Here is a 19920-nt window from a genome sequence, read left to right as displayed (position 1 = left end):
TCCAGCTAGAGATACCAACATAAAAGTTCCTAAGGAGGATAATAGTGGAGTGTTTCTTAGTGCACCTATGATGAGCATCACTAATGCTATACCAAGCATCTTTAAAACTTTCTCCCCTTGTTGCTTAAATGAACGAACTTCAACTTCAGGATTACTCATTTTAGCAATAAAAATAAACTAAGCAAAACCGAATTAAGTAAAGTAAAACAAGTAACTAATTTTTGTGTGTTTTTGATATAAAGAAAGCAAACAAAACAGAAAATAAAATAAAGTAAAGCAAGACAATAAACAAAGTAAAGAGATTGGATGTGAGAGACTCCCCTTGCACCGTGTCTTGATCTCCCCGGCAACGGCGCCAGAAATTTATTTGATGGCGCGTGACGGGGCTTGATGGAGGGTTGATTCCTCCCGGCAACGGCGCCAGAAATTTAGCTTGATGACGCGTGAAGCACACGTCCGTTGGGAACCCCAAGAGACAGGTGTGATGTGTATAGAAGCAAGTTTCCCTCAGTAAGAAACCAAGGTTTATCGAACCAGTAGGAGATGAAGGCCACGTGAAGGTTGTTGGTGAAGGAGTGTAGTGCGGCGCAACACCAGGGATTTTGGCGCCAACGTGGAACCTGCACAACACAATTAAAATACTTTGCCCCAACTTAACAGTGAGGTTGTCAATCTCACCGGCTTGCTGTAAACAAAGGATTAAACGTATGGTGTGGAGAATGATGTTTGTTTGCAAAGAACAGCAGAGAACAATGATTGCAGTAGATTGTATTTCAGATGTAAAAGAATGGACCGGGGTCCACAGTTCACTAGTGGTGTCTCTCCAATAAGATAAATAGCATGTTGGGTGAACAAATTACAGTTGGGAAATTGACAAATAGAGAGGGCATAACAATGCACATACATATCATGATGACTAATATGAGATTTACTTAGGGCATTACGACAAAGAACATAGACCGCTATCCGGCATGCATCTATGCCTAAAAAGTCCACCTTCGGGTTAGCATCCGCACCCCTTCCAGTATTAAGTTGCAAACAACAGACAATTGCATTAAGTACTATGCGTAATATAAACAATACAAATATCCTTAGACAAAGCATTGATGTTTTATCCCTAGTGGCAGCAGCACATCCATAACCTTAGAACTTTCTGTCACTGTCCAGATTCAATGGAGGCATGAACCCACTATCGAGCATAAATACTCCCTCTTGGAGTCACAAGTATCAAATTGGCCAGAGCCTCTACTAGCAACGGAGAGCATGCAAGATCATAAACAACACATATATGATAGATCAATAATCAACTTGACATAGTATTCCATATTCATCGGATCCCAACAAACACAATATGTAGCATTACAAATAGATGATCTTGATCATGATAGGCAGCTCACAAGATCTAAACATGATAGCACAAGAGGAGAAGACAACCATCTAGCTACTGCTATGGACCCATAGTCCAAGGATGAACTACTCACGCATCAGTCCGGAGGCGGGCATGGTGGTGTAGAGCCCTCCGGTGATGATTCCCCTCTCCGGCAGGGTGCTAGAGGCGATCTCCTGAATCCCCCGAGATGGGATTGGCGGCGGCGGCGTCTTAGTATGTTTTCTCGTATCGTGGCTCTCGGTACTAGGGTTTTCGCGACGGAGAGATTAAATAGGCGAAGGGGCAGAGTCGGGGGACGCTCAAGGGGCCCACCCCATAGGGCGGCGCAGCCAGGGGTGGGGCCACGCCCCCCTAGGGTGTGGCCGCCTCGTCGCCCCTCTTCGTCTCCTATTCGAACTTCTGGAAGGCTCTGTGGAAAATAAGACCGTGGGCTTTTGTTTCGTCCAATTCCGAGAATATTTCCTGTGTAGGATTTCTAAAACCAAAAACAGCAGAAAACAGGAACTGGCGCTTCGGCATCTTGTTAATAGGTTAGTGCCGGAAAATGCATCAAAATGCTATAAAGTGTATATAAAACATGTGAGTATTGTCATAAAACTAGCATGGAACATAAGAAATTATAGATACGTTTGAGACGTATCAAGATCGAAGTACATATTGAACCTTGTAGGTATGGTTTACTTTATGATCAAATAAATGATTTGTGGACAAATGATTGATTTTGAATAATGATAAACCAACTACAAACAAAGAAGTTATGATGGGCCCTGACTCCGTTAAAATGGTTATGCGCCATGAAATCCAAGATAGATGAATACTTTTTGAAAGTAAATGGATCTATAAAATTGATGGACTTGGATGGAATATCCTTGAAGAAGCTCGACTTGTCGAAAAGTTGTTTACGACAAAGTTCAAAAGGTTGACTACGATAAGATTAGATCTTCCATAGCGATGCTTATAGTCTATGTGGATTATTCTAGTAATCCCTACATATTACTTTTATAAGATATGCTAGTAGGATGGCAAAATACATTACTTAACAGAAGTGTGTATCAAAGATGTATACAAAATACAACCAAGAGTTTTGCTAGTCCGTGGAATACTAGATAGGTATACGAACTTCAATTGGATGAAGTGAGTATCACGGAGTTGGAATCTTCACCGGATGAAATGATCAAAGAGTTATGATTTCATCAGAGACGATGAAGATGCTTGCATTTGCAAGAAATTAAGTGGGAGCGCTGAGATATATTTATAATACTTTATGTAGATGACATATCGTTGATTATAAGTGATGTAATTATATACTTGATGTGAATAAAAGGTTTCATTGAGAATTAACTTCAATAAAAGGATATGGATTGAAACATATTTAGTGTCAAGATCTATGAAGATAGATTGAAACACATAATAAGTTTAAGTCAAAGTACATATAATGGATATTGAAGTAGTTCAATATAGAAATATTAAAGAAGGTGTTCTTTTCATGCGAAGGTTTTACAAGACTTGAGTGTATCTGACACTCAATGAGTAAAAACACATGAGTGATTTCAGATAACGATTAATATGTACACAATCAGATATCCTATGCTCTAAAGTGTTATGAGCATGTACCAGAATGATTCATGTGATGATCATTGATCAAACAGTAAAGAATATCCCTGAGTGCTTTAGAAGAACCAAGGATGTTAGTTTTGTATGGGGAAATGACAAACAAATTGTTGTAAGGTGTTGCATCGATATTAGTTTGGTCACATATAAAAATAAAAATTTCAATCTCAATTAGGCTAAGTGTTGTTTAAAAGGTAACACAATGAGCTAGAAGTTGTCTATGCTAGATTTAGACGAGTTCTAAATATTGTGACGGATTCTACAAATGAAGGCAGAGTATGTTATTGTTTTGACAATGACTGAGGATGTTAAGTCGAAAAGTTCTTTGAGAACTTGGTGTAGTTCTGATAGTGTCAGAACTTTGAAGCTATATTGTGTGTGACAATATTAGTGACATATTTCAGACCACGGAATTAAGGTTCCACCAGAAGACCGAACATATACGATAAATGCCGACGCATTTGGAAAATGAGTGATGCGTTGAGACGCAAATGAATTGCAAAATACATACGTTTCTGAGTGTGTCAGATCCGTTGACTAAAACCTCTCCCGTGAGCAAAACATGATAAAACACCGGAAGGCCAAGGTGTTATATCTTTACAAATGTAAACTAGATTATTGACTCTAGTGCAAGTGGGAGACTGTTGGAGATATGCCCAAGAGGCAATAATAAAATGGTTATTATAATATATCTTTGTGTTTATGATAAATGTTTGCATACCATGCTATAATTGTATTAACCGAAACATTGATACATGTGTTTTATGTAAACAACAAGGAGTCCCTAGTAAGCCTCTTGTATAACTAGCTTGTTGATTAACAGAATGATCATGGTTTCGTGATCATGAACATTGGATGTTATTAATAACAAGGTTATGTCATTAGGTGAATGATATAATGGACACGCACACAAATAAGCGTAGCATCAGATCACGTCATTAAGTTCAGTTTGCGATAAGCTTTCGACACATAGTTACCTAGTCCTTCGACCATGAGATCATGTAAATCACTTATACCGGAAGGATACTTTGATTACATCAAACGCCACTGCGTAAATGGGTGGTTATAAAGGTGGTATTAAGTATTCGGAAAGTATGAGTTGAGGCATATGGATCAAGAGTGGGATATTGTCCATCCCGATGACAGATAGATATACTCTGGGCCCTCTCGGTGGAATGTCATCTAATTAGGTTGCAAGCATATGAATGGTTCATAAGAGATGATATACCATGGTACGAGTAAAGAGTACTTGTCGGAGACGAGGTTGAACAAGGTATAGAGATACCGATGATCAAACCTCGGACAAGTAAAATATCGCGTGACAAAGGAAATCGGTATCGTATGTAAATGGTTCAATCGATCACTAAAGTCATCATTGAATATGTGGGAGCCATTATAGATCTCCAGATCCTGCTATTGGTTATTGGTTAGAGAGAGGTCTCAACCATGTCTGCATAGTTCACGAACCATAGGGTGACACACTTAAGGTTTGATGTCGTTTAAGTAGATATGGAATATGGAATGGAGTTCGAAGTTTTGTTCGGAGTCTCGGATGGGATCCAGGACATCACGAGGAGTTCCGGAATGGTCCGGAGAATAAGATTCATATATAGGAAATCATTTTCTAAGTTTGAAAATGATCCGGTGCATTTATGAAAGGTACTAGAAGGTTCTAGAAAAGTCCGGAAGAAATCACCATGGAAGGTGGAGTCCTGGAGGGACTCCACCTAGCATGGCTGGCCAACCAAGGAGTGGAGGAGTCCCAGGTGGACTCCACCATAGGTGGCCGGCCACCCCCCCCCCCCCCCCAAGGAAGGGGTGGGAGTCCCACCTTGGGTAGGTTTCATCCTTATGGCAAGTTTTGAGTTGGGGTCTTATTCGAAAACTTTGAGTCAAACTCTTGGGGGTTTCCACCTGTAAAAGGAGGGGCAAGGGGAGGGGACCGGCCACTTCAAGCCAACACCTTGGCCGGCGCCCAGAGCCCCCTCTCCCCAAACCCTAGCCGCCTCTCCTCCTCCACCTCTCCCGCATACGCTTTGGAGAAGCCTTGCCGGAGATCTCCACCACCACCGCCACCACGCCGTCGTGCTGCCGGGATTCCGAGGAGGATCTACTACTTCCGCTGCCCGCTGGAACGGGGAGAAGGACGTCTTCATCAACACCGAACGTGTGACCGAGTACGGAGGTGCTGCCCGACTGTGGCACCGTCAAGATCTTCTACGCGCTTTTGAAAGCGGCAAGTGATCATCTTCTGCAACAACGAGATCTAATCTCATAGGCTTTGGAAATCTTCAACGGTTAGTCTCGTGATCCCCTCGTTGCTACCATCTTCTAGATTGCATCTTGGCTTGGTTTTCGTTCTTGCGGTAGGAATTTTTTTGTTTTCGATGCTACGAATCCCATCACTTAGAACCTTGAATTTTTTATACTGTGTTGGCTAGGATTTAAACCCAGTACCTTATAGGTCTGATACCATGTAGAACTGCATGCTCTAGCCAGTTCAACCGATCGAAAGATCCTAATGAAGGTGTACTGAGCAATTATATTCAACACCAACTCAAATAAGAGATTTTTTCAGTTAGAAAGCTAGAGCTCGATCGTGTTTCAGTCAGGGAGTTACAATTCGCAACTATCAGCATTGCTTGCTGTCGAAGACTGTGGCTGGAAATAAATAATAACATAGGAGTATTGAAAGGCAGCAAGCAACAGAAATTTCCAGCATCAATTGAATCAAGGATTCAAGCATGAAATCTCGACTTGGCGCCTAGCAAAGCGATAGGCAGACCGAGGGGACGACTAGCTGCAGTCTAGCTTGGCGGCCTGGCGGCCTTTGTTGTTCATTTCAACTTCGTAACACTCCTTTGTACAACAAACTGTACTTCCTCGTATTTTGATGAAACTATCTTCATGCAACAGATTTAGAAAAAAAACTATTCAGGTCAAAGAACATCTAATCAAATCATTAAAAATAGGGAGTTCGGTGGGTGGAACCATTGATTGATTCTTGGCTGGTTCTAACTAGTAAAAGACAGGGAGACTAGTACGCTGCTGCTGGAACTCGCTCGGCTGTCTTAAGCGGCTTCTAATTGGCTTTCACCACCACACGCTCGATTCCTTGCTGCCGCCGGAAATGACACTGACGGCTGACGAGGATCTGAGTGTTGGACATGACAATAACTGTAAATCGTACTGACTATTAGTGGCGTGCAGGCCCCCGTAATTGGGTCATGATTCACTCTAGCACGGTGAGAGTGACTCGGAATGGAGTGGAGTGGAGCGGGGAGAGGAGTGGCGGTGAGGACTGAGGAGTGAGTAATCAATGGGATCGTGAGGTGCAGCGGGCGAGAGCGGCAGGCGCCAGGCGGTGGTCATGAATGGGTGTCGGTTATGTTAACGAGTGAACTTATTACCTGCAGATCATGCGGTGCTTTTGGGTGATTTATTTGGTGCATGTACTGTATTGAGCTATACATACATTTGTACTCATTTGAGGAAAAACGAATTGTTAGATGCTTGGTACAAGACTTTTTTTTTATGATGTACGCCGTAGGCATACATTAGTTGTATTAATGAACATAACAATACAAAGTTGATACGCGTACAAGCAACATGACACAAGGAGCAAACTGCCGTCACCACAACTACCAAAAACACATGTCATTCGCCGTTGCCGGAGAAGAAGAGCAACAACAGTTGGTCCGCTCTTTGGTGCTGAAGAAGCCCTGCATCGTAAGACTGGATCTAGCCCGATAAGCAATGTTCAACAAATCGTGAATCGCTAACTTATCGGTCAGCCTCAAAATAGAGATTAATCGATAATCGGAGGATTAATCGATTTTATTGGTCGGCCATTTATCGGCTTAATTTTTTGTAAATTCTAATTTTTGGCACTAAATTCTCTATAATTTGCTATGTATAGATAATATTGAAGCATTGAACAAAAGTATTACCTTGATTCTTTGCATTTGAATCAATAAAAATGGAAATTTTGAGCTAATGCATAGTTCTACAAGACTATAGAACGAAAATATCGACTGCCAACCTGAATTTCAGCGAAATTTCACTGAAAATCGGCCAAAATATCGGTCATCGGACTGAAAATCGGCCGAAATATCGGTGTGGCGATAAATTAGCCGAGATGCCGAAATCTTATCGGCTATCACCCGATTCACGATAAATCGGCCGATAAATCGGTATCTCGGCCGATTTTTTGAACAATGCCGTCGGGTGGACGATTCCTCCGAGTCTCTTTAACGTCGGATCCGGGGCCAGCGCTACTCCACCTATCAGGCGGCCGGATTCTCCACCATCTTCGGCAAACACGCAGCAGTCAAAACCGCCGTGCTCCAAGAGCAGTCCATCCCTATCGCCACGCCAAGACGCAGCGCTAGATCGAAACCACTCCAACTGCTTGGACTCCACAAGGCTCTCGTTCGCGTCAGCAACACCTCCACCGAGCGGGGTCAGCAACACCTCCACCGAGCGGGGACATTAACCGGAAGACCATTATTCCTAGAAGCGCAATCAGCATCCTCCCCACCATGATACTGACAAAGGAACATTGAAAACCTAGGACTAAAACATACACACAAGATAGAACCAAGCCTCCCCACCCTCCCGATGCCAAAACGGCAGTTGGAGGAGAAGAAGAGCAACGGAAACGCCAACGAGAGCGAACTCCTCTTGTGCGATTACCAGCGCCAGAGGACAGGGACGATGACTACGTTTTTTGCTTGGTACAAGATTTGACTGTGGGCGGAGCATGCATCCTATGGAACAACTCTAAACCACGGAGATGACAAACTTACCCAAAAGAAAATAGAAGGGTAATACCAACTTTTTTTTTCTTGAAAATGAGGATAACCTAGTAATATGCCGTAGATTATTAGGAAAAGCCATGATGCCCAATGTACAAGCATCAAGTACATAAATCGACCATAATCTTTTTTTATGGTATATCAACCGTAATCTACATCCTTAAAATATCATGAGACTTCACACAGGATGCACTCCAACACAACACTTTCAAAAAGGAAACGACGCTGGTACACCTATGTTGCCAAGTTCATGGGATTATAAACCCGATAGTGGAGCATTGAGACAAAACTTTAGAAAAAGGAAACAGAGTAGAAACCTAACGTTGCTTGTTATAGCTAGAAGGCTAGATCATGTGTTTTCGTGCAGGGAAAGTCCATTTCATAATCATAGATCGCCAACCCCACTCTCTACCAGCCATGCTCACGTGGAGTATAATATAGCCGGCTCCGACGTGTAAAAGACCCTAGGCTTGCTCGGCGTCGTAGGAGTATTCACGGAAAGCTTGTCGAGACGTCACCTTGCACCTTTCAATTGCTCTGCCAAGCCGTCATTTTCTAGCGATCCATGTCCATCTAGATCTAGAGGTCTTCCGGCTCCACCAACGAACCCGGTTGTCGATTGTCGCTAAAGAAGTCACTTAATTTTAGCTGCCAATAAAGCCACCACCATGGCGCTCATGAATCGCTTGCCACATCTCTACCCCTTCAGAGGCGAGCATTCCGCCACTGCCTTTTCCATGCAACGTTTTTTTTCCTCGGGAACTACCAACTAGCAAGAGATACATATGGTAATTCGAGAACATACCTCCACACCTCACATGGTCTAGAATCTCATGTTAGTTACAACTAAGTTAGAGAATCCTAATATACCTTGCTATGTTAGGATATTTGATATATCTTACATTTTAAAAAATCCTAACAAAAAATTTAAACACGCTACAATAAGCACATAGAAATATAGATACACTATCTACGTCCAAGTGTCAAAAGTTAATTTTTAGATGAATGTGAAATTTGTTAACTTTATATCTTCCTTAGATATGAACAGGAAAAACTTATAATATAAAAGAGAACTAACATTATTTTCATGACTACATATGTTTCTATTTTACGAGTATATTATTTGCAATGGTAAAAAATTAAAATATATAGTAGCAACATTTAAGTTGTCATAATAAATATGATAGCCTTGATAGATATAATATAAAATCAATATAAAACATGAATATAACATCATATATGTTGCAAATATGTGAGAATATGTGTCAACAAACTACAAAATTCATGCATGCATTTTACATGCATCAGTTCTCCATGAGATTCATTCTAATATCATATTCAAGAATATTTTGTTAATGAGTAAATTCATTTGGAGGAGCATCATATTAGACCATAGAAGAAGATCTTACCTTGAATAGAAAAATGTGGTTCATCAGTAGAAAAATGTAACACCCATTTCAGATAATTTCTTCGGGTGAGTAGTCTTTACCGTTCTCTTTAATAGACCTTGAGGCTTCTTTCATATATTCATTTGTTAAATCAAGAATGCCTCTCTTCTTGGGAATCATTACAATCTTGTCTTCTTTTTCAATATGTCAATCATGATAATTCTAAGTAACAGTGTCCAATAACCCTTTAGCATCTTCAATAGTCATGTGCTTGAAAACATTTCCTACAACACTATCTAGATAAGATCTTGATTTTTCAGTTAGTGCATTATAAATTATATCAAGCAAGTCATTTTCCTTAAAACCATGTGCAGGGCATCTCCTCTTAAGAGCACAAAATCTCCCCCAAGCTTGAGATAGACTTTCTTTCTCACTTTGTGCAAAGTTACTCATTTAAGTTCTCACGACATGCCTCTTATCAGCTGGAAAGAAGCTATTAAAGAATAAATAGAAACACTCTTCTTTTCTAGTAGTTGACTCTGGGGCTAGTGAGTTATACCAAGTTTTTTGCTTCACCTCCTAAGGACAAGGGAAACAATTTCACGAAATAGTAGCGTTGTTGAATTTCATTTTTGCCAAATACTTCAGCAAGATCATTAAGTTTTCGAAGTGTTCATAAGGAAACTCTTCATATTTCCCATAAAGACGGAGGCAACAACCAATCAACTTGTACCTTCTAACTATCTGGAGCAACATAGGCTACCAAACAAAGTGAGGAACATGGTTTTTGGTCCGTTCCACCCGATCAAGGTCCCGCAGCGCCTAGTCCTCGGGAGCCCAAACAGGTGCGAGCTACCAATCACGCCTTACCCTATAGTAATCGTCGGTGCAGCATGCACCTCACGAGGCCATGACACCACCGCAACACCGATGCCGCCGTCGTGGACGGACCAGAACCGCGTGCACAATTATGCAATGAAATGGGCGCACTTGGAGTATGTGGGCTTTGGATCCATTCATCGCCTTTAGGGTCGATTCCGCTCGGGGCCGCTTAAGGAATCGTATGCCCCGGACTTTATAGGGCTCGGCCCATGTAGGGCGCGCTGGTTCCCTTTCATGTTCACTGATTCCTCATTTGTTTGTTCGAAAAAGCACTTTGTTTTTATTCAACAATTTATTTCGTCCACGGCTGGAATTTGTTTCGTTCTCTTTTTCTCTTTCCGTCCTATACATACGGTTCCCTAGAGGTTGTTATTTGATTTTTTCGTTTTTTAGGAAAATTTGGATTTCTAAAAATGTTCAAATTTGAAGAACTTCAAACACCAAAAAGTTCAAAATTGAAAATTGTTCAAATTTAAAAATGTGCAAACTTGAAATATGTCCAAATTTTAAAAATGTACAAACTTGAAATATTTTCAATTTTTAAGAAGTTCAAAAAAAAATCTAATCTTAAAAAATTTAAAACTTGGAAAAAGTTTAGAACTTGAAAAAAGTTGAAATTTGAAACCAGAGAAGAACACAGCGAAAAACGAGAGTAAACCGGGAAAACAGCGTAGCGTCGCTTGAAATGGGCCGGCAACCTGTGTGGGGCGAGCCAGATACAGCCCACAGTAGGAGGGGAATATGGTTTGCCCTACGAAAAACGCATATGCCGCCGCCACGCACACACACTATCTGCGGCGACGCCCGGGGCAATCTCGATCGCGATCCGGCCGGCGGTGGGCACATGGAGACGGAGGCGCCCCCGTCCTCTGTGCACGCCAACAACGATAACGGCAAACGAGCAACACTCGACGATGACGACGACGATCGGTTCAGCGCGCTCCCTGACGACGTCCTCCTCCTCATCCTCGAGCGCGTGGATCTGCTCACCGCGGTCAGGGCCGGCGCCGCCGCGAGGCGATGGAGGCACCTACCGCGCCTGCTCATCGACCTCGATATCGACGTCGCCACCCTGCTCCCGCACCGCCACCGGTATTTCTCGGTGGGCCACGTCATGGCCGCCTACGCCGACGCCACGGCGTGGTTCCTCCCGCCGCCGCCGCACCACCGGAACATCACGAGCCTGCGACTCTCCTTCTACCTGGCAGAGGGCCCGCACCTGCGCGCCATCGGCGACGCCGTCGCCGCCGCCAAGGCCGACCGCGTCCAGCTCGACATACGGACGACATACGTTGGCCTCACCAGCCCCAGCATCACCATCCCCGATGATATCCACGAGCACGTCGGCTGCTCGCACCTCCTCGCGTCGTTCGTCGCCGCCTGCCCCGCCGCCTTCGCCCGGCTCACCAGCCTCGCCCTGCACGACCTCTCCTTCCCCTCCGGCTCCAACGAGCTGTCTGGCCTCCTCAACGCCTGCCACCGGCTCGAGCTCCTCTCCCTGAGCCACTGCACGCCATCTCTCCTAGAGATCGACGCTCCGAGCTCTGGGCTGCTTTCCTTGGAACTCCATTGTTGCTCCGTCCACAGCGTCGAGCTGTCCAGGGTCCCGAAACTCGAGCGCCTTCTCTGCGACGCTGCGACGTCGATCGGGACCATACGGTTCGGGTCCGTTCCTCGCCTTCGGGCCGTAGACATCTCGGCGATGCATCTGCATCGCTACATTGAGAACCCAGCGCTGCTCTCTCCCGCCCTGAGTGGTCTCAGGGATGTTCGTCTTTGCAACTTTGTGGCCCTCGACATGCACTGGATTCTCCATCTCCTGCAGGCTGCACCCTTACTCAACAACCTTTCCATTCAGGTGTGTACAGTATACAAGCATATCTTATCTCTCGTTTACTTGAAAATAAGGGCATGTCTAGATCTTGGTCAATTTAGATTTAGGCGCATGCTAGCCGTCAGTCGGCCGATGCGGGTCAAAAAAATCGGTTGTTGCTTCGACCGTTCGATTAAAATCATGTGTTCCGCAATCATTCCCTCTCACCTCACGTGGTCTGGCTCCTTTTTCTGCTGCCAGGCTGTGTCAGGCACACGTCCTTCTCCTCAGCTATCCTGCATGCACGTCTTTTCCGTTGCTGCTCTGCGTGGGTAGACCGTAGACGTAGCTTGCTTTAGCCTACCATCTGTTGAATGTTTACAACAATACTCAACAATAATTTTAACAAAAAGAACCAGTTTCAATATAAATAATTAGTGCGCCAAAAATATCTTTACAACAAATCACTAGTATATTTTAAAAATAATTAAGAACAAAACCAACAAAACAAATGGGTGTTTACAACAATACTCGACAACGACTTTAACAATATAATATTCCAATATAAAGAAAATCCCAAGCCAAAAATTCTTTACAACAAATCACCAATATATTTACAACAATTATTAACAACAAAACTAACAAAGAAAATCAATGTTTTGAATAGTAGTCAACAACATTCTCTACAAAAAAAAGTAAATTCACAACACTCCAAAAGTCCCATGCCAAGAATATCTTTACAACAAATCACCAATATATTTACAATAATAGTTAAAAACAAAACCAACATTTTTTTGGTGTTTACAACTGTAACATGCAACGATATTCGCAAATAATAATAATCCCAACACTAAAAAAATCGCATGCCAAATATATCTTTACAACAAACCACCAACATATTTACAACAATAATTAACAGCAAAAAAACAACATAAATAATTGGGTGTTTACAACAATAGTCAACTACATTAACAATTTCTCGTGCTAAAATAATTCACAACAAATCAGATAGTGATTTACAACAATATTCCATAACTATCTTAACAAACTCAATTAGCTAATCCAACATTAGCGAAAATTCCCTTCCGATGTCATTTTGCAAATAGATTATAAGTTGTTTTAAAGAAATCGTGAAAAAATGTCGTCCATCGCAACCATGTACTCACCGGTTCTACATGAAGACCACGAATTTGGCTCACCGGAGGGCTGGCGACACTAGATCCGGCGACCTTGGGCCCATTACTCTTGGTCGCTCGTGTGTTTGCAGTGCAAGATAGTCTATGCACCCGTTCGTGAAAAATAATATACTTATATAACATCGAAAAACTAATTAAATATTAACACTAAAAATCGAATTAATCCTTAACATTTGTAGCACCGTAATAAAAAAAAATTGTCGATAGCTAGCTAGTATCAGAATAAAATACCTAAAAAATATACTAACTTAGAAGTTGGTGTGTGCACATAGCAAATAATCACGTTGTAGGTGATACTTGCATGTATAGCAATCATCGCTGCCTTATTTTCTTGCGTGCAGTGGTCTTGTCTCGCTGCTGCTCGATGCAGATGCACTGTTGTCTCGCTGCTGTTCCATGCTGCTGCATGCCTACTCGAAAACCGCCAAAGGCTGCAGGCTCTATCACTCACTCCATCGCCGGAAAGCTAGCAACCAGGCAGGGAAGGGGAAAAAGCGCGTGCGAGAACGGTACGACCGATCGCCGGTCGACCGAATAGAAGCGTTTTCCTTAGATTTAGCTAAATCTCAGTCGTAGGTGACGTCATTCAAATCTTAGTTGCAAGTCGCGTGTAACTTATAGGCCAACACGAATCGCAAAGCCAACTTAATGGTTTGGATATTATTTCTCGGCTACAACTTAGATGTGACTAGCAAAATCTGAGTTGCAGCCCAATAGAAAAATCTCATTGCAACCCACTTGCATTAATCGCGAGGCAAATCGAGTAGCTAATGAGTGGACTGAGATTATGGGAGTATCATCTACTGATCTACATCTTCGGATACACACACATGACACACTCCCGTAATCTTGGAAATTGTTTTTTTTTTTTGGTCTAAACTTGGGATGTGCCTACACCCTCAGTTATTTTCTATGTTTTTAGTGTACAGAAGTTTTGGAAAAAAAATCTCTACACATTGTTATACAGAAGTTAGGTTAGTCTGTAAAGTTTCACATATGTTGTGCACAAAAAACATACTCTTTATCTATAGGTATCTATAGCCTATAGGTATTTGTTACCTCTGGTTATTCTTTATCTAGCACTTACTAGTATAAGCTTTCTTCATTTTTCTCATTTTGATATTCATCATACATTAAATAACCATACCTATCTTTTTGTGTCCTGTACTCCTGTGTAGATGCTTCCATGCTGGTTTAGTAATGGAGGTCTCTACAAGTCCGGCAAGGAAGAGAAAATGCCAAATGTGAAGCACCACAACCTGACTTCGTTAGAGATAAAAGCCAACAGAATAAGTAAAGACGCCAACGTGAAACACTACATCGGGCTCATCAGGGAGTGTGCTGCGTGCTTAAAGAGAATACGGTTACTTGAGCAATGTGATACACTGTACTTGAATTGTAGTCAGGTGCAACAATCATAAAAGAAGCTACTACTAGGGAAAATACATCAATGCTCATAGGTGCTAGGCACCCAGTATATCTAAAACAATTCATGGTAATTCAAAAATGGTTAAATTTTTTTAAATCTTTTTAGGAACCAAAGATGATCAAGTATCGTACTTGTATAAAAATATTTCGCGAGGAAATTACTATCATTGTATCCGGGGTAAAAAGACAAAATCGAACAAATCCCATGTCCGTGTACTATTCACGCTATATTTGTCATAAACTTGTCTTTTTTGCCTAGATACCATGAAAGTCATTTTGAGCCCTAACATTTTTATATGAGTACAATACTTGATCATATTTTGTTTCCAGGAGAATTTCGATTTTTTTCAATATTTATAACAACCATGAATTTTGGGGTTTATAGTGTGCATTAAACCCTAGCACTTGGTCACATATAAAACGTTCCAAACCAAGTGAGGTAGTTCCCTTAGAAATGGATAAACCCTAGCACTACCATCAGCTCAAAGATTGCAATTTAGTTTTGTTTGTACTAAGTGTGTTAATGGTCTTTATGATATTATGCAAACATGGACTACATAGTATTTTCCTACCGGCCATGCATGGAGGTAATCAGTGTTGGTGCAAGGCTGGAGTAGCGCTTGGTATTGTGGCAACAGAAGCTGCCCTCACCATAGTCGTACATCAAACGGAAGGTCGTCGTACCGTCATCTGTTACGGTCATGAGGACAATAACTCTCATCGTTAAGCTCTGATGTACGCAGTAATTTGGACGTCATTTCCTCATGCAAACTTCGATTAGGCCGTGCTTTGGCTCGTTGCATTCATATGGACGAAGGCTACAAAATCATTGTGTTGGATATTTATTATCTTGAAAAAATATCCCTTCTTCCATCCTTCATATGGTTAAAATTGTGCCTGTAACTCTTCTATATTTCCTCCTCTTGGCTCCTTTCACTGGTTTTCTTCATAAATGTTGAGAACTCCTACACACACATCAAAGACAAGAAAAGGTAATTAAATCTAATAAAACTAGTAGTTGTGCAAAGCTCTCATGAAAATGAAAGGAATCAAGCAATCGTGTACAAAGGACATAACAATTGCTAGATAGAGTATGCAACGAGAAATATTATAATAAAAATTAGGCTCAAAACACTATAAAATGCACTCATCAGCAACCTCACACGTCACCACTAGGGAGCTTCACCGGCTTCCCGGTCTCGCGAAAAGCACATCTACAAGCATGCATATGGGTAAAAAGGGACAAATCCATTAGGGCAACTTGTAGGCAAAAATGGACAATGAGATGAAACACAAAAATGGACAATGAGATGAAACACGAGTTGAAACTCAACATCAGAGTTACTGAATGAGAGGTCAAAGAAACTTACCCAAAATAGGCCCGCTACACCCCTGGAACCATCATACATGTAGACAATCCCAGGGAATTGTTCTCTAACGAGACATCCAAGGATGCTCAGTAGGGGTCACAAGAGCTGGAAGATGGAGGAAAATAAAAAGAGGGAATCAAAGGCGGGAAGGAAGCATCGGGAAAATTCGACGGGAAGGGTGGTTTGTCATGTGTATAGGTGCTACACATGGCAAAGGTCGTTTTTGCCAAGTGTACTACCTATACACGCTGAAAACATTTGGCTGGAAAATTCCTCCGGCGCGAGAAGAAACGGAGGGAAATTCCACGCACGTGGTAAAGAAAATCGTCGAGGTGGCTCACAACCTTTCTATCGTTAGTAGACATTCGGCAAAGGCTACCGTCATAACGGTTCCGTCAAACACATCAAGCACATACACATGTCCTAGGACCTTTGCCATGTGTAAAGTTCTACTATGTGTTTTCTCTGTTGTTTGCCGTGGTCCAGGCTTTGCCGTGTGTATTTTCCAATATTTGCTAGTATGTTTTATTGTTTTGTCGCGTGCTTTCATCTCTTTTTGCTGTTCATTTTCTTTGGCAAGTGTTCTCTCGGACCAACTCGGTAAAGTTAATGTTTGCAAAGAGTTCCGCAAAGATTTACACTCGGCAAAGAGTGCGGAACTCGTCAGACGTGGAACTAGTGTAAGGGGTTGGACAAAGTAAAGAAATATTGAATACATAATAAAATGCAGGGGGCGTTGTATAAAAATAAGACGGACATAAGAATGAGCTTTGACTGAGGTGGCAGGGCTATTTTACAAAGTGCGAAGCATAAACGCCAACAATTTGAATCCAAGATAGTACCGGGATGCCAACTCACATAAGGGATTGCATTTTTTTTTTTGTTTCAGTTAGAAAGCCAAACCTCGTGTTTCAGTCAGAGAGTTACAATTCGCAACTATCAGCGTTGCTTGCCCGTCGAAGACTGTGGCTGGAAATAAATAATATAGGAGTATTGGAAGGCAGCAAGCATCTGAAATTTCCAGCATCAATTGAATCAAGGATTCAAGTATGAAATCTCGACTTGGAGCCTAGCAAAGCGATGGGCAGACCGAGGGGACGACTAGCTGCAGTCTAGCTTGGCGGCCTGGCGGCCTTTGTTGTTCATTTCAACTTCGTAACACTCCTTTGTACAACAAACTGTACTTCCTCGTATTTTGATGAAACTATCTTCATGCAACAGATTAAAAAAAAAACTATTCAGGTCAAAGAGCATCTAATCAAATCATTAAAAAGCAATCCAAGTATCCACTTCTGCCGGCTCCAACTCTCGATCTCATCGGTCATCATCTCTGTCCGCGAGCACCTCTATATGTATGATCGCATTCCGTGGAGTTGAGGTTAAGCCTGCAGTTTCCGAGCGGCGCACCCAAATAGAAGAATTCATTCCTCCTACAAACTAAGCGTGGAGGACTCCGGTGCAACTTTCAGGTGTTTGCTAGCTAGCTTCTGTTGTGTTGGGAGTTACCATGGCGTCCAGGGAGAGCATGATCGGCGTCCAGGGAGAGGCCGGGGCGGAGGACGGCGTCCCGGGATGTGCTCCATCGCCGGAGGAACTTCTGGCTCGTGTCCCGTCGTTGGGAGGACATCTGGACACGCTGGGGGAGACAACATACTCTGTCTCGTTGAGCATGCCGGGCTCGCCGTCGGGGCTCAATCAGGCGCAGGTCGGCACGGCGCCGTCACCGTCCGTCCACGGCCTGAGCGTGGTGCCGCCGACCGAGACGAAGGTGGATATCGACCATCCCGCGGACCCGCACCCGCCCGAGGTTGACAGAGGCGCGGGCGGCGAGGCGCCGGTGGTGGCACGGAGTGACAGCACGCGAGAGCGGGACCGGCGGTTCGACCACTTCAAGACATTCTCCGGCCGCCTCGAGCGCCAGCTCTCCGCACTCCGCGGGGTCGCACCGCTGGACGCGGCAGACGTCGAGCACGGCCACCGCGCTGCGTCTAATATTTCCGAGGAGGACACCGATGAGGACAACGACGTCCCCTCTGCCGACCGCTACTTCGCCGCCCTCGAAGGCCCCGAGCTCGAGACCCTTCGCGCACGTACCACATAACCATTACATACATTATTATTACCTTTTCCTGCCAACACCATGCACCGTCGTTCGTCGTCTCCTCGTCTCTAACACCGTCCGTGCACCTGCAGTCGACGGAGGTGGTGGTGCTGCCCAAAGACGAGCTGTGGCCGTTCCTGCTCCGGTTCCCGATCAGCGCCTTCGGGATATGCCTGGGCGTGAGCAGCCAGGCGATGCTGTGGAAGACCCTCGAGACGGAGCCCTCCACGGCGTTCCTCCGTGTCCACCCCATCGCCAACCACGTCTTCTGGGGGGTCTCCGTCGCGCTGACCCTGCTCGTCTTCGTCACCTACCTCCTCAAGGTCGTCTTCTACTTCGAGGCCGTCCGCCGCGAGTTCTACCACCCAGTGCGCGTCAACTTCTTCTTCGCGCCATGGATCGCCTGCCTCTTCCTCGTCAAGGGCGTGCCCCGGCCCGTGGGCGAAATACATCACGTCGTGTGGTACTTCCTCATGGTTCCCATCCTCTGCCTCGACCTCAAGATCTATGGCCAATGGATGTCCTCCGGCGAGCGGCGCCTGTCAAGAGTGGCCAACCCGTCCAACCACCTCGCCGTCGTCGGCAACTTCGTCGGTGCGCTGCTCGGCGCCAGGATGGGCCTCCGGGAGCTTCCCATCTTCTTCTTCGCTGTCGGGCTAGCGCACTACACCGTGCTCTTCGTCACCCTGTACCAGCGGCTCCCCACCAATGTGCAGCTGCCCAAGGAGCTGCACCCGGTGTTCTTCCTCTTCGTGGCCGCGCCCAGCGTCGCGTCCATGGCCTGGGCCAGGATCTCCGGCGAGTTCAACAGCGGCGCCAAGCTCGCCTACTTCGTCTCCATGTTCCTCTACGCGTCGCTGGTGGTTCGCGTCAACCTATTCCGGGGCTTCAGGTTCTCTCTGGCCTGGTGGGCATACACGTTCCCGATGACCAGCGTTGCGCTGGCCACGGTGCTGTACGCGTCGGAGGTGGACAACATGGTAACGCGGACGCTGGCGGTGGGGCTGTCGGTGCTCGCCGCTGTCACGGTCACCGGCGTGCTTGCCACCACCGTGTACCACGCCTTCGTGATAGGGGACCTTTTCCCCAACGACGTGTCCATCGCCATCACGCGGCGGAAGCCCAAGTTCAGCAAGATCCTTGCGCACCTCCGGTCGTCCAGAACAGACGTCAAGGAGCTCGTCCTCTCCATCCCAAATTTCAATTCCAGTTCCAAAATCGGGGCCTACTCCGACGATTCTGGATCCATCACCAGGACGAGCAGCAGTTCCGACGAGTCACAGGGAAGGCGGATCATCAGACCGTTAGATGGTCGGCGCGCAACACATTACGTGCGCGAAAATTAGTAGTACTATATAAACTTGTAGAAAGTAATTCTTTTGTCTGTTATTCTTCCTTTTTCATCGCTGCGAATTTGGTAGCGATATCCTCGAGCAATTTGTATTGCAGAAATTAACTGTTGAGGTATTAATAAATTCAATGGCTATACTCCATAGTTGAATTATATTCAAAAGTGCAAATGAAATGCCAGCCACAATTATGAGACTCTATTGTCATGTCTATGTAACTCCAGATACTATGTCAGCGTCGCCCACCGCACGGGCGACACGGGCGGAGCCCTAGCCACCACCCCCTCGACCTCTCCTCGTCGCCGCCGTGCGCGTCTGGCAAAGCTCAAGGCTGTTGGTGGCGGCGGGCCCTCCCTTCCGCGTCGTGTATGCGGAGGAAGCTTCTCTGGAGGGTGACAACACTAGCACATGAGCGTGATGTAGGATCTAGGGAAGGATCCAGGGCGGCGGCCCAGGGCTGGTGGTCTGCGGCATGACACGCGTAGCTGCGGCGACAGCCATGGCGGAGTTTGGCGGAGATCGGGTGGCGTCTAGTGACGTATATAGCTGGTGGTTGGGGCAACCCTGGTTGTTGC

The 19920-nt window shown here is 44.5% G+C and overlaps 2 protein-coding genes across 2 annotated transcripts; both read left to right on the top strand.

Moving 5' to 3' along the window:
- Nucleotides 1–10932: 10932 nt before the first annotated feature.
- On the top strand, nucleotides 10933–14518 carry LOC127340244 (uncharacterized). The gene is made up of 2 exons (XM_051366019.1): nucleotides 10933–11946; nucleotides 14276–14518. Exons 1-2 carry the CDS (start codon nucleotides 10933–10935, stop codon nucleotides 14516–14518), a joined length of 1257 nt encoding a protein of 418 aa, XP_051221979.1.
- A 3567-nt stretch (nucleotides 14519–18085) lies between these two features.
- On the top strand, nucleotides 18086–19500 carry LOC127327784 (S-type anion channel SLAH2-like). Its single transcript, XM_051354581.2, has one exon. The coding sequence runs from the start codon at nucleotides 18191–18193 to the stop codon at nucleotides 19340–19342; it is 1152 nt and encodes a 383-aa protein (XP_051210541.2). The 5' UTR covers nucleotides 18086–18190; the 3' UTR covers nucleotides 19343–19500.
- The last annotated feature ends 420 nt before the right edge of the window (nucleotides 19501–19920 follow it).

This window comes from Lolium perenne, chromosome 1 (genome assembly GCF_019359855.2).
Source record: "Lolium perenne isolate Kyuss_39 chromosome 1, Kyuss_2.0, whole genome shotgun sequence".
Classification (NCBI taxonomy): Eukaryota; Viridiplantae; Streptophyta; class Magnoliopsida; order Poales; family Poaceae; genus Lolium; species Lolium perenne.
The sequence above is the reverse complement of the archived record's forward strand: the minus strand, read 5'-3'. Positions and strand labels throughout refer to the sequence as shown.

Bases quoted from the DNA above. Each gene is read 5' to 3' on its own strand.
- LOC127340244 (XM_051366019.1), top strand. From the start codon at position 10,933: ATGGAGACGGAGGCGCCCCCGTCCTCTGTGCACGCCAACAACGATAAC. The intron at 11,947-14,275 runs GTGTGTACAGTA...ACTCCTGTGTAG, and splicing joins TCAACAACCTTTCCATTCAG to ATGCTTCCATGCTGGTTTAG.
- LOC127327784 (XM_051354581.2), top strand. From the start codon at position 18,191: ATGCTGTGGAAGACCCTCGAGACGGAGCCCTCCACGGCGTTCCTCCGT.